Source organism: Micropterus salmoides, unplaced genomic scaffold, assembly GCF_014851395.1.
Source record: "Micropterus salmoides isolate LMB-PRFRI ecotype aquatic unplaced genomic scaffold, ASM1485139v1 Ms_hic_scaffold_10, whole genome shotgun sequence".
NCBI classification, from domain to species: domain Eukaryota; kingdom Metazoa; phylum Chordata; class Actinopteri; order Centrarchiformes; family Centrarchidae; genus Micropterus; species Micropterus salmoides.
Genome location: NW_024040041.1, coordinates 20,055,185 through 20,069,974, shown reverse-complemented (window position 1 = coordinate 20,069,974; position 14,790 = coordinate 20,055,185). Strand labels below are relative to the sequence as shown.

General features: G+C 40.9%; 1 protein-coding gene across 2 annotated transcripts; it reads left to right on the top strand.

Moving 5' to 3' along the window:
- Positions 1 to 1,624: 1,624 nt before the first annotated feature.
- On the top strand, positions 1,625 to 14,237 carry LOC119890110 (ethanolamine-phosphate cytidylyltransferase-like). Of its 2 annotated transcripts, none has more exons than XM_038701181.1 (13): positions 1,625 to 1,912; positions 9,047 to 9,135; positions 9,561 to 9,722; positions 9,859 to 9,925; positions 10,010 to 10,094; positions 10,171 to 10,212; positions 10,776 to 10,923; positions 11,835 to 11,917; positions 12,018 to 12,095; positions 12,207 to 12,272; positions 12,374 to 12,439; positions 12,540 to 12,628; positions 12,799 to 14,237. In XM_038701181.1, exons 1-13 carry the CDS (start codon positions 1,782 to 1,784, stop codon positions 12,911 to 12,913), a joined length of 1,221 nt encoding a protein of 406 aa, XP_038557109.1. In that variant the 5' UTR covers positions 1,625 to 1,781; the 3' UTR covers positions 12,914 to 14,237. The 2 variants fall into 2 exon arrangements, with proteins under 2 accessions (XP_038557109.1, XP_038557117.1); XM_038701189.1 differs by having other exon boundaries at positions 1,627 to 1,912; positions 10,791 to 10,923.
- The last annotated feature ends 553 nt before the right edge of the window (positions 14,238 to 14,790 follow it).

The window sequence follows — 14,790 nt, the reverse complement described above, 5'->3', positions numbered from 1 at the left end:
CCAACTCCATCTGCAGAAATGCAGCCCCAAACTGCAAGGAACGTTCACCATGCTTCATTGTTGCCTGCAGACACTCAGTCATTCTTGTACCGCTCTCCAGTCCTTTGGCAAACAAATTTCCTTGTGCCAAATATTTCAAATTCCAACTACTGTGTCTACATATTGAATTCATGATCATTAGTACTTGTTTGGTATACTTGTTTGATCACACACCTGACGATTTGCCTACCTAGAAGAACTGATGTTATCTTGAAGGCAAAGGGTGGTCACACCAAATATTGATTTGATTTAGATCTTTCTTCTGTTTTGCATTTTGTTAATGATAAATATAATGTGTTATTATGTCTATTTTGAAAGCATTCTTACTTTACAGCATTTTTTTGCACAGTAATGTATTATATCACTGAATTACAATTATCGATCCATTCATGTGTCCAGGAAATGTGTTTGAGATTTTGGGCTAGTTTTCTTCCAAAACATGTGTTCTTTCAGATTAGATTGAAAACTCCCAAAATACTACACTTTCCTAAAATTTTTTTCAACAATGTGCGTTTGTAGATTTCTCCTAAATACACCAAAAGTTAGCATTAGATAATGCCTCATTTGCATATTTAAACATAAAACAATTATCTTAATGTAAATAATCAATTAGGGAAGTTTCATAGTGACATCTATTAGTTAAAATGTTGTATCCCATTCCCCTGTAGTGTCTGGCTGTAATAATCTAAATCTGCTATGTAAGTAACTAAATCTTAAATAAGCTAATGTAGTGAAGTAAAATGTACATTTGCCTCTAAAATGCAGTGAAATAGAAGTTTAAAATAGCAGAAAATGGAAATACTCAATTGAAGTAGCCTACCTCACAGTTGTACTTAACTACAGTACTTGAGCAGTACTTACATCACTGCTGTATACAAGCTATAATATTAGGGACACCTGTACAAACAACAATGCAGTGAATCTTTGTGAGTTCAGATTTTGTTGACACTGGCATGTGCGTTAGTCATGTTTTAGCCTACTATAGATTACACACACATTTCAATTATAGCACAGTCAATACACCACACCACTAAACGATCACAGGGAACACTCTGACAAGAGTGTCCACAAAAATTGAACAGTACAATCTTTACTAAGATGAAGATGTACTACGGGTGGATTGCAATTATTATTTAAGCAATCCAAGACAATATCAAATAGGATGTACAGCGTTCGTATCTCCATTGTGGTTGATATTTTACAGAGATAACTTGCAGCAAATTGAAGTGAATGTACAGACACAAACTGGCGCGTCATCAAAGACAGCTTAGGCAGATAGCCTGCTATTTCTGTGGGAATCCAGATATTGTCACATGACAGTGGAAAACGCCACTATTATGTAACAACATGTCGGCTGCGGCGCTTCATCGTACGATTCAACCTGTGTCAAGGCAACCACAGTAAACACACATCTTCCCGTTTGGGGTTTTCAAAATAAAACCACTGATAACAAAGACGCGTTGCATGGGGTTTTATGAACAGTGCGCCTTTCCTACGTGGTTTCTCCTCTTTCTTTGGCCGACTTGACGTGCGACGTCGCTGCGTCGCCGGTGGAGGAGGCGTTGGCGCATCGCACTACTGCTGCTGTCGCTCGTGCTGCTGCTGCTGCTGCTGCTGACACAGAAACCGGCTGTCCTGCACTGAAAGGGAGAACACACACCGACACGGCCCGTTCACCTCATCTCATTTTGGAAGGAGTCCCTCTGTAGCAATTTGGAGATTATACTCACCCAAGCTTCAAGATGATCAAGAACGGGCATCACCACCACCAAGTGAACACAGCAGCCGGGAAAGACGCAGGGACGACCCCCGGCACTGCAGCCTGCAGTCCGGAGAAGAGGAGGCGAAGAATCCGGGTGTGGTGCGATGGCTGGTGAGTGACTTACCGGGTGGTTGATTGTGTAATGAAAATGCTACAACGTTGCTCCTGATCGTTTGCATCGTTTGAATGAATGTGTCAGCCTGACACCTCACCACCGGGACAGGCCTGGTGCAGGTTACTCAGCTCTGGCAGGAGGACTGCTTCTTAATTATCCAGATATAGAAGCACAAAACTTTAAACTACATATTCTGTTGTTTCTATTGAAACAATGACAGTTTAAATGGCCACATTACATTACTTTTAGTACTGAGACATCCTAGTCTCAATTTTCCTTCTCTGGAGACATATTACATAATAACATCAGGATAGATAGATAGAGAGATAGATAGATAGATAGATAGATAGATAGATAGATACTTTATTCATCCCCAAAGAGAAACCCAAAGAGAAATTGCAGTATTGCAGGAGCAGCGGTTTACATAAAATTACAGTTACACAACTAACTTTACATTGCTGTTTGTTACTGCAATTCATCATAACACTATAATGTAGAGGGAGTCTCCTCCTAACTATGACCAGCCCTAAGTATACTCTGTGGTCATGCGTATTCATCTTGTTTAATGTTCTCATTAGTATCTGGTTTAATAAATGAAAAAAATGCATTCCTTACACTTGACTAACACACTGGTATATTACTCCAGGTTTGGGACCCGTTAAACCCATTAAAACAAAATTGTATAATCCATAAAACTGCACCTAGAGGCACAACCAAGAAAAGTCATACTGCCACGAACATGTTCAGTTGGCGATAATGATGATGTTTAAATGTATAGGCCAATTGATCGTCACCAGGCACAAACAAAAGAGTAAATGTGTGTGACCATGTCAATTTCATAACATGGATTTTATTTTTAGACCAAAATAATCTCTAAATTATATAATTATAATAATTATATATAAATTATATAATTGCTAAAAGATGAATGCATGAAAGAGTATTAAGTCATTCCACAGTATAATCATTAACTAGTATAAAATATGTATTTTAATTGCATTTTTGTAAAGTAATATTTGAGCATTCTTCAAAACAAAACACTATGTCACCATTGTTTGCTATGATAAATGTGTAAAAACAGCCTCCAACCGTCTCCAGTGTACTTTTTCTTGCAGTAACACACTAGGAAATCCACCCACCAGTAAGACGTCCAGTAGGCATACAGTATTTGGCATGCACGTGACATGTATGGCTCTTAAAGGAGGGAGTGGAAGCACTCAGATTCAAACCTTCAACGTTGCTATTACACATTGTGCACCTCAGACCACCTGCTAACCAGGCCACTCGTGAACTTGCTTAGTCTGACTTTTCTTGGGATTACTTTCATGGCGCCATAGTGACACCCTTGCAAACAGGGTGTCTTCTTTCAGCATGACGTAATGGAATAAAGAACAATTATATTAGTGTTCGGCCAGGCGCAGTCTTTAATGCAGTACAGGTGATGGATTAATGCGAACACGCAGCTGTGGGAAGCTCAAGCTTGACCATGAAAAAGTGACACTTGCACAACATGCGCAACAAAAGCCCCAAACTCTCCTCCTACAGCTAAATGTCTAATATCATGTATTTGTGACAGTGGCTATGTTCTGCTTGTTGCTCTTGTCATGTAATAACCTGTAGTTTTAGTCCAAAGTTCATGTTCTTTTACCTGGTTCTTTGGGGAGATTCTCTGTCCTCTTGGGCTTATGGATGCCTTTCAAAAACCACTGTATAATTTTAGAAACACATCTAAAAGATATCCAACTAAAACGCTTCTCCTGGTACCAGCAGCACACAACAGTATTCTCCTTGTTTGTAGTATGAGCCGTGCCAGACACACTTAATTGTCGGCCTCTCTTCATGTGACGGGCAGGCCTAATGATGATTAACACACTGAGCAGGTTTTCTGGACTGGCCAAGCGGCCAAGGTGGAGGTCAAGGTTTTAGATTCTTCTGAGGTGTGAAAATGTTTTCCTGTGTCATCTCAGATACAAGCATGGCGCTCAGTCAGCGCACAAATATTTCAGTGACCTCACCTTGGTACTTTGAAGAGAGTGCATAGTAAAGCGGGCCTCCCCTGTAGAGAATCAGATACAGAATAATCCTTTGTTGCTGCAGTTTTGCTTGAAATCAAGCGAATAATCGAAGATTGTTTCACCTAAACTACAGAAAGCATACATCCTTATTCCATTTAGACATGCTGGAGCCTAGCCATGCAGGAGGTTTTGGTTTTATTTGAGAGGCTTTCTGACCTCTGGTGGTTAGACATTCGCCGTCACCTGAATACAATGGGCGCGAATGGAATTTTGTTTGTCCAGAAACGCTGTCCATATGCCACAGTGTGAGCTCATTAGGAAGTTGCTTCCGCTGAAACCAGAAAATAATGAAAACTGTTGACAGTGAGGTCTTGGCTTATCAAAAGTAAACGGGACATTGCCAAACAAAAATTCTTTTCACCCCTATTCTATTGAATTGGCAGCCGGGCCTATTTCTGCTTTAGATTAGATATCTCAAAAATCTGGGCAAACTGACTAGAGCTGCGAAGATTAATCGATTAATTGAATGCCAACTATTTTTTATAAACAATTAATTAATTTCATTTCAAGCAGAAATGCCTAATATTCACTGGTTCCATATTCTCAAATGTGAGGATTTTATGCTTTTCATTGTCATATGTGATCACACACTGACTATCTTTGAGTTATGGACTGTTGGTTGAACAAAGCAATATCACCATTAATGGTTTGAAATGATAATGGACAGTTTTCACTTTTTTCTGACTAGTCGTCAGATTAATTGATAGTGACAGTAAGTGTTGGTTGCAGCTCTAGAGTTGACCCTTTAGGACGCCTAACTGTCTCTTACGGGAGAAACCCCCGAGCCTTGGTGGACAGAGTCTGGCCCCATGGGGCAGCGGCAAAATAAATGTTTTGAATTTCTGTGTATGAAGGCCGGGATTATTATGGCTTACTCTGGTAGAATTCCTGCCATTTAGGTGTGGCTGCCTGTCCGCGGTTTGATGGAATGTTGCAGAATATTTGGGATGCCAGAATATTAAACGGTGGGGTGAGCATCCAAAGAGAGCCAATGCCAACAGAGCTCATGTCATTAACCCCTCTAACCCCTGCGCCCCACACGTGCTCCGGCCACTGTAGATCGTGCAGCCGTGCCTTGTCACTAAGCGCATTGTTACTCCAAGCCCCTTCTGGACACCACCGCAGCCTTGCTGACGTCCAGTGATGTCAGCAGCATGTGAGGAAAACTCCAAAGAAAGAGCACAGTCGCCTCATCTGTTGAGACGTCCCCTTCTTCTCTACACAATGACGCTTTCATTTCTTATTCGTCACCCTGACAAGAGGTGATAGGGGTTAAAGATCGTTTGCTAGAGGCGCATCATCAAGGAAGAGTGTAAAGTCCACTTTCACTGTGTGTCTGCTGGGGTAGTGTATCTGAACAAGACCATAAACATGCTATTCAACGCCTAATGAAGTAACAGGGTGTCTCCCATTTATTTCAGGCTTATCTGAGCACTATATCTTCAGGTATTTTAATTTGGATAAATCAGGTCAAACAGTATGGCATTTAATTCAGCTGAAACATCACAAATGTTTATCTTAACGGTTTTTTCCCCTACACTTCCTGTCATTCCTGCCCATTGTATTCTATCAGCGTGTACACAGTTGTCTGTCTGTTTATGCTCTTGAGAAGCTTAGGTGCTGTTTGGGTGTCCGCTAACATTCTACACAGGCTAATTAATGTTTCATCATCCCCACGGTGATACTGTCATGATCCCTGATAAAAAATACACGAGCAATACTGTAACACATGTCGGGCATCTAGCTGGTACAACAGCCCAAAGGCAGCCTCCTGGTCAAATGTAAGTCAGAGTTTTCTTCTCTATTCATTCACCTCCAAATGCTCCCCACTTGACTACATTCTTCTGGCCCTGCACTATCGCCTCAGAGCCTGCACATGTGTAACCTATTTCAGCAGACAGACAGCCCAAGACATGCACGCAGCAAATCCCCCTGGTTTCTGAGGAGATTCCTTGACAACAGGCCTCGTGTCACAGTTCAGCTTTGCACAGTTTGCTGAAGTAGTGCATATATCTGAATCAGATAGACAAGCCCTGCAGTCTAGCTATAGTTGTTTTTGTATTACAATACGCTCTAGTGCAATCCAGCCTGTTTTCAGTCCGGCTGTGTATAGTGACACCACAGCAAGGCACTGATGCTGTCTGCCATTAGCATGGCCCGTGGCTGCAAACAACATGGGATTCTGTTACTGTTGTGGCTGGCTGTATTCATCTGTTTTTGTATAGATTTTTGAGGGATGCTATTTATAGTGCTGTTTTACACCTGACTCCGGAGAGTGCTGACGTGTAATATAATATGCTAAAGAGGACACAGATGCCAAATTTAATGTTTTGCTTTCTCACATTAGGCGTCATTATGTTGTCAGTGTTGCGCTTCTTGAAGTTAATTGCTGAATTTGCACAGAATTGCCTGTGGTTAAAGTAACTACTGTCACTAAATGAAAATGAGCAGTTACTCTGTGATCAGATCCTAATAAACTCAGTACATCTTCAGTAAACCTGCAGTCACTTTAGTCAGTCAGAGAACACTCTCTTTTTTGTGCATATTAGATGTCAATATGATTTTCAAAGTGGAGCAGAAAGAAAGATTATCAGATTGATATCAGCTGTCGGGAGTAGTAATAGTGATGGAAGGCTAATGCCCATCTGTTCTCTATTACTATGGAAGATTACCATGTTACAATCTCATTCTCCAATCTGTGCTAATCTAATTATCTACAGATGGTATCATAGCCGGGGTGGAGTGAAGAGGGAGGGAAAAACACACTGTGCTGTTGACTCTTTTATCTTCATACTTTGATGAGATATCTAGCAGATCACATGAAGTGTATGGATTGCATTGGTGGCTCGATAATATCAGAATATGAATTAAAGATCATACTGGTAGTTTTGCGCGTTTTAGCCCATGAACTAAAAAGTCTACTGGTCTATGGTCCAGGTAGTCCTTTTCATTTATTTCACAGTGTTTTAATCAAGTTACTGTACGTGGTGTAAAACACACCCGGACACCTGACTGTTAAGGCTGTCTTTTCTTTTTCTTTTTAAAACTTTGAGAAACAGTGTGAACTTAAAACTTAAAACACATTGTGGAGGCTGGAGTTTTTATTTCTGCCAAACTTTATTACTGTAGGAATAATCAAATTCACATAATAATAATAATAATAATCTTTATTTGTAGAGCACTTTTCAAAAACAAGTTACAAAGCGCTTTAACAAGCGTAAAGACAATAATACCCAAAAGACAATAATACAAAAACAATACAAGATAAAAGCAAGAAAACATTGAAAAGACTAAAATACACGTTTAAGATAAATATAAAATAAGTAAAATAGAATAAAATAAAAGGGCTAAAATAAAGTCAAATAAGATCGGGAAAGGCTCTCCTATAAAAGTATGTTTTAAGAAGGGACTTAAAAGAGTTCACTGACTCAGCCGACCTGTTTTTCTCGGGCAGGCTGTTCCAGAGCCTCGGGGCCCTGACTGCAAACGCTCTGTCCCCTTTAGTTTTCAGTCGAGACTCTGGAACATACAACAGACAACAGACCTCTGCCCGAGGATCTCAAGGTGCGTGCTGGTGTGTATGGGACTAAAAGGTCAGAAATATAACAAGGCGAGAGGCCATGAAGAGCTTTAAAAATGATCAATAACATTTTAAAGTCAATTCTAAAACACACTGGGAGCCAGTGTAATGAAGCTAAAACAGGGGTAATGTGGTCATATTTCTTTGTTCTGGTTAAAAGCCTGGCAGCTGAGTTCTGGACAGTCTTGAGTCGATCAGTAGATTTTTGGGTTAAACAGGTGAAAAGGCTGTTGCAATAATCCAGGTGTGATGAGATGAAGGCGTGTCCTTAAAAGTTAACATAGATCGAATTTGTGCTATATTTCTAAGTTGATAAAAACATGATTGCACTAGCTTTTTGGTGTGCTGCTCGAAATTTAAATTAGTATCAAACCAGACACCAAGGTTCTTTGCAACAGGCTTAATGTGATTTACTAGGGAACCCGATGACCAGGATTTCTGTTTTGTCTGAGTTTTGTCTGAAAATTATTTGACATCTGACATTTGATCTGACGGGCAAGTACATTTGTGTGTCATCAGCATAAATATGAAAAGAAATACCATATTTATGGATAATATGTCCAAGGGGAAGCAGATTCAAGGAAAACAAAATCGGGTCTAAGACCGACCCCTGAGGCACACCATATTTAACTGGACAGAACGAAGAGACATAGTTGTTTACCGACACGCAAAACGTCCTATTTGACTGGTAGGATGAAAACCATTCTAGGGCAGTACCAGAGATCCCCACCCAGTGCGTCAGTCTGTCTAACATGATGTTGTGATCAGTGGTGTCAAAAGCAGCGCTAAGGTCCAGTAGTACCAGGACTGAGCACATGCCATCATCAGCAGACATTAAAAGGTCATTGGTGACTTTAAGCAGGGCAGTCTCAGTGCTGTGGTACTTCCTGAAACCAGATTGAAACTTTTCAAATAATTTGTTATTTTCCAGTACAGTGAGCAGCTGTTCTAGAATCTTTGCAATAAAAGGCAGTTTTGAAATTGGTCTAAAATTATGTGGGAGGGAGGGATCTAAACCAGGTTTCTTTAAAAGTGGGTTCACACAAGCTGTTTTAAAATAATCAAACTAGTAGATACGGAGCTGTCAAAAACTCAGAATCCATTACTTTCAGTAAAAACTTTGTAGGTATTACATCAAGTGGGCTGGAGGACACTCTCATTTGTGATACGGTTTTTAAGTCAACAAGTCGATGGGATAAAACTGGTTAAAACTCTCTTGTTGCTGGTGAGGAACCTCTGAGTAAGAGACCGTGGGGGTAATAGAGGCTCTGATTGACACCACCTTATTGGTAAAATAAGATAAAAACAATTCACAGTCATCATTACTTCCAGCTGAGGCATGATCCTTTAGCTCCGTTTCATTTTCCCAACAGAGCTTTTAAAACAGTCCTTTCCTGCAGCTACTGTACCACAATACTATCATGTGACTTTTGTGAATTATTCTTATTCATTCTTCTTATCTTTTTTCCTCCCAGCTATGACATGGTCCATTATGGCCACTCCAACCAGCTGCGACAGGCCAAGGCCATGGGAGATTACCTTATCGTTGGAGTACACACAGACAGTAAGGCTCAGAAACATTGCCTGTCAAACATTGTCCCTCCCATATCTACAGTACATCAAGGATTTTGTAAAGGTCTAACTCGTCTGTACATGACTTTTTTTCATCCCCAATTATGATATTCTTCACTCCTTTACTGTGCATGATTCTGCTAGCAGGGACAGCCTCTGTTTATTTTCTTCAGTCCCATCACTACTAGCCAGGCACCAGCTGTGCCCTACACACTTTGGAGGGGTTTCTGTGACAGTATTGCAGCTATTGGGCCTCTCACCCTCCTATATCTCAATGACGAAGGTGATGCCGCAGTCAGTCACCTATCAGACTGTCATGCAAATGGAGATTTCTGTCCATGTGTTGTATTGATTTCAGTTTACATTATTCGTGTGTGTCAGCAGTATTGTTTGAGTGTATGCATCCTTGTTTTCAAGGTGAGATTGCGAAGCACAAGGGTCCGCCGGTCTTCACTCAGGAAGAAAGATACAAGATGGTGCGGGCCATAAAATGGGTGGACGAGGTCGTGGAAGGAGCGCCTTATGTCACGACCCTCGAGACCCTCGACAAGTACAACTGTGACTTCTGTGTGCACGGAGGTACATTATATTGCCATTATATTATTTAGACACAAATAGATTAATAGTCATGATCAGGTCTGAGTTTAATGTTTGAGCACTGATGGATCTGTTATTAATCAATGAAAGCAGTCTGTCATGTATGCTTTTCTTTCAGATGATATAACACTAACAGTGGACGGGAAAGACACCTATGAAGAGGTGAAGAAGTCAGGGCGGTACAGGTGAGTTTCCTTTTAATAACAGTCAGGGTGGGATCATGTGTGTGTGTTTCTTAGGATGTTACAGTGTGTATTATGCTGTTACAGAGAGTGTAAAAGAACCCAGGGAGTTTCAACCACGGATCTGGTTGGCAGGATGCTACTGATGACCAAAGCACACCACAGCAACATTGTGAGTACAGCCTTTTTCTCTCCATATGCCCTCAGTACCCAGTGCAAGCCCTGATTCAATCCCCGTTTCTCTTCAGGATAGTTCAGACTATCAGCAGCACACAGACAACTTTGGAAAGGTATGTACCGAACATATTTTCAGCTTTTTTAAATGCTTTGGTCATCATCTAGTCAGTATCAAATCCTCAGCTTTCTAACCAAAACTATTAACTGGTGTATGTTTAAAACCAAACTGAGCTTCCTCTTCCTTCAGTGTTTTATCATTCAAGTAGTCAGAGTTGCAATGTGGGCCAGATGTCAGCCATTATTAAGCAAAGGCCTTTACTGTGGACCCACCTTTTCAAGTTGCAGGCCTTGCCAGTAAATAGTGAATGCCACTTCTGTTCCTGGTTGGGGAAAGTAAGTCAGAGTCAGCATGCTGGGGTTTTAAATAGTGTGGTCTCATTTAAGGAAGAGAAACGCTGTGAATTTGGCCAGGGTTGAATAAATGCGCAGGGGGCTTTGTGGGACAGCTTTGAGCTGACTAAAGGTGACATTACTAGTCATGCCACTGGGTGGCAATGATGCAGCATTCTGGTATTAACATACTCCAGTGGCCATACTGTAGTAAAGTGAAGTCTGTCTGTCGGTCTTATTACTACACTGTCACTTTGTACTCATTGTGCCCGTTTCTGGATTACGGGGTTCGCATGGTCAGAAGGGCCACAGTCCCTGGACGGGGGTGTCTCAGTTTCTGCAGACCTCACAGAAAATCATCCAGTTTGCTTCAGGCCAGGAGCCTCAACCCGGAGACACTATCATCTATGTGGCAGGAGCCTTTGACCTCTTCCGTATCCTTTTGCAAACTCAAAAAATGGCTGTTTTTTTCCCCCTCTTTTTTTAAAATCAATGCTCAGACAAAACGGGTTTTCTTGAGGGAACAAAGGGTTTGAGAAAGTGGAGATGAGGGCGAGGTGGATGCCAGGGGAACACGGGCACGGGGGACCGAGGAGCAAGTATGGCAGAGGGGGCTGAGGCAAGGTAGCCGAGGAACACCGGGGGCTGAGGAGCAGGTGGGACCAAGGTGGCTGAGACGAGGGAGCTGGGGGGTACCGGGGACCGAGGAAGAGAGTAGGCACGGGAGAACTGACCGGGGGTTGGTGGAGGAGTGTGTTGGCAGGCTGACTGCGAGGCATGAGGGGGAGCCGGGAGGATGCTGTGGAAGACACCTGAGGGGAGAGGGCAGGTAGGCGAGCCCAGCTGACTCGACAGTGGACGGAGGTGAGTGAACCTGGAGAAAGACAGACAGGGTTAATAATGGGAAACCAGAGAACGGGGAACAGAGATGTTGCAAGATCAGAAAGCTTGAGGCAGGGATGGAGTTGATTGCTGGCAGGTGTGGCAGGCAGAGGAGCTGGATGATGAGGTGCAGGTGTGGCTCGTCAGCTGGGCTCAGGAGCAGAGAGGGAGAGCACATGCAGGGGGAGCAGAGGAGACACAGAGAGGCAGGCAAAATGCAGGGGGAAAACAGAATGCAAAAAAGGAGAAATTAACAGGACACTCACCGTCAGCCGGGCTGCCACCACAACAAGGGGTATGAAAAATTGTAATCCAAAAAGTAACTAGTTACTAAAGCTGTCATACAGATGTAGTGCAGTACAACATTTGCCTCTGAAATAGTGTAGTAGAAATATAAAGGTACATAAAATGAAAGTACCTCAAAATTGTACTTAAGTAGAGTACTTGACCAGGCTCCTGTCAGACATTGGCCATGTGGACTTCCTAGAAGCAGTGCATAAGCTCTCCGTAAAGCCATACATTATAGTGGGGTTGCACTTTGATCAGGTGAGTCTCCTTGTGCTCTTTAGCATCTGTGCGATGGATTTACTGCCTCCCTGAGTGTAGACATTTTGTTATACATTTTGTCTTTGTTCATATTTTTCAGGAGGTGAACCGTTATAAAGGGAAAAACTACCCCATCATGAATGTTCATGAGAGAACGCTCAGTGTCCTGGCTTGTCAAGTGGGTTCTTCTTCTTGCTCTTTCACCATCAACCCCGTGCATAGCACGTATATATCTTATTTATTTCTCTACAATTCATTTTGTGTGATTGATTTTTGACTCCTTCCACAGTATGTGTCAGAAGTGGTGATTGGTGCACCCTTTGCAGTCACAAAAGATTTGCTGGACCATTTCAAGGTAAGTACAGGCAATACAATTATCTCACCTCTAGATAATTATGTACTCTGCAATTGAAAAAGAAAAAAATTGCGCTTTTTTTTTTTTTTATATATCCACAGGTGGATCTTGTATGCCATGGAAAGACAGAAATATATCCTGACAAGGATGGATCTGACCCGTATGCTGTAAGACTCTAAAAACACTTTTAAAAAATCCTCCATGAAATACTGTAACCCACAGAGATTGGGAATCCTATTCATTTGGCAATATTTTCTTCATATCTAGGAGCCTAGGAGGAAAGGTATCCTGCGTACTGTTGACAGTGGGAACAGCCTCACTACTGATGCCATTGTGCAAAGGATAATTAAAAACAGGTAAAGGCAACATTCTTGTCAACTGCAAGGAAAATCCACAGCTGTGGGGCAGAAATAGACAAATTTATAACTGTATTTTTCTAATGTAAAACATATAGGACATAGTTTGCTCACTGCTGCAATATGAAATATATTAGATCACCTTTTCCAAATGACTTTATTTGATTCAGATTGCTATTTGAAGCAAGGAACCAGAAGAAAGAGGCCAAAGAGATTGCTGTGATCCAGGCCATGAAGCAACAAGAGGAGGAAAAGACTAAAGAAAGAGCCCGGGCTGTGGTGTAGGAAGGCACCAAACAAGCACCATCAGCTACGCAACAACATAACACTGACAAGCTCAATTAATCTAAAGTCATGTACAGTAAAATCAGCCCTTTTATACGTTATGACACCCTCCACACACGATCCTAGCTAATAACAGCAGTCCTTACAGCAGCCCATCTATAGCCAGGGCAGCGTAGTCTGCTGTGGGATCATCAGGTATACAGTGCGTGTGTGCGTGCGTGTGTGTGTGTGTGTGTGGATCTTCTGTGTATTCATATATTCTGCATATATGCAACTACATGTTCATGTAAGTCAGCAATCACACAGACCGATGTCTAACTATTGAATCATGGACATAACAATGGAAATAAGTGGGAGCAAGGGCGCTATCGATGTCTTCAAAATCTCTATTTTTTTTGTGTTTGTACTTTTTTTTTTTTTTTTTTTTGCCTTCAAGAAAAATACCTTTTATTTTTAAGTATTATATCAGAGGATTTGGACATAAAACGGGCAAGTGTAGGCACTGAACTGTAACAAAGTGATTTGATTAGTTATTTCTGTGGGGTTGTCGCTGCTTTCTGCCCAGCTATGGGCATGGCCCCACAACTGATCTATCCTTGTATATACTGTATGTAGTGATTACAGGCTGTATGAAGGATGCCAAAACCACTAGAAAATCAGGGGAGAAAATGCCCCTGCTTCTGTGCATCTTAGTTGGGTTGTTTGGGCGTGAGAATGTGTTGGCGATTTGATGGACTCTTACGGGACCTCATGTACATATCAGACCTTGCTCCTATCAGACTGCACTGACTCAGAAATCATCAGAACTGTTCTGTTTTATCGGTAGAGCAGGTTTTTAACTCTTAAAAAAATGCACACTGTTGAGACCTTCACACCTGGCCTGTTTGAGTGCAATTGCATTTTTTTTTTTGACCTACACTCCTTAGATGTATCCTAATATAGAGAACACTACAGTGTTTTAACATACTAGTTTTAACCTTTAGTTTTCTTAATATAACTAGAGAACTATGACAGATGCTCAGTGTTGACTTGATCATGAAATAGGCCTCTTACTGTCATTGAGCCCTGAACAATTTAACCTCTGTCTGTCAAATGGGATTAAATAATATATTTTTTGTAGATGTATATTTTAATCACCTCCTCTCCATTAACTACTGTATAGATGGTTTTCATATTGTTTTAAAAAGCATAATAATGTCTGTATGTGAAGTTGGAATGTATTCAGTGTAGGCTATGATCTGTATATTATTGACACCCAGTTACTGTAGAAACTGATTGGACTACAGTTTACTATTGCTGATAATAATAACATTTTAATCTGAAAGGCTATTTGTCATCTTTTCACTATAAAACAGAAAATACCTGGATGTAGAAGGATTGTAATGTCTAATTTATTTCTTTAGTAACTGAGGTAAGTGAGCAGGCTGTGCATGAGTCACATTATGAAAGGTTAAATGTTTTGGACACAGAAATGAACTTTGATCAGAAAAAGAATTTGTCTGAATTTTGCAACATATGAATGAGTCACACAGAGAGATTGTTAAATGTCAGGCCATTAAGAGTAGATTATTTTAGCAGTAGATTGGTACCCAGCAAAGTTCCGTAAGCTTTTTCAAAAAAAAGAGGCTATAGAAGAAAAGGTCATTTGTATTGTGATGTAATGTGAAAACATTTTAGTTATTTGATTCTTACAGCATCACAATATTAGGTGCATGTTGGAGACATTCATTCATCATGAAATACTAAAGTAGTAATACCACAATAAAGAATCAATCAGTCCTGTATTAAAGATATTACATACAGCTAAAATATAGTATAAGTAGTATAAGTATCAAAACTAAAAATACTAATTGTGCAAAATGGCCACAATCAGTGTA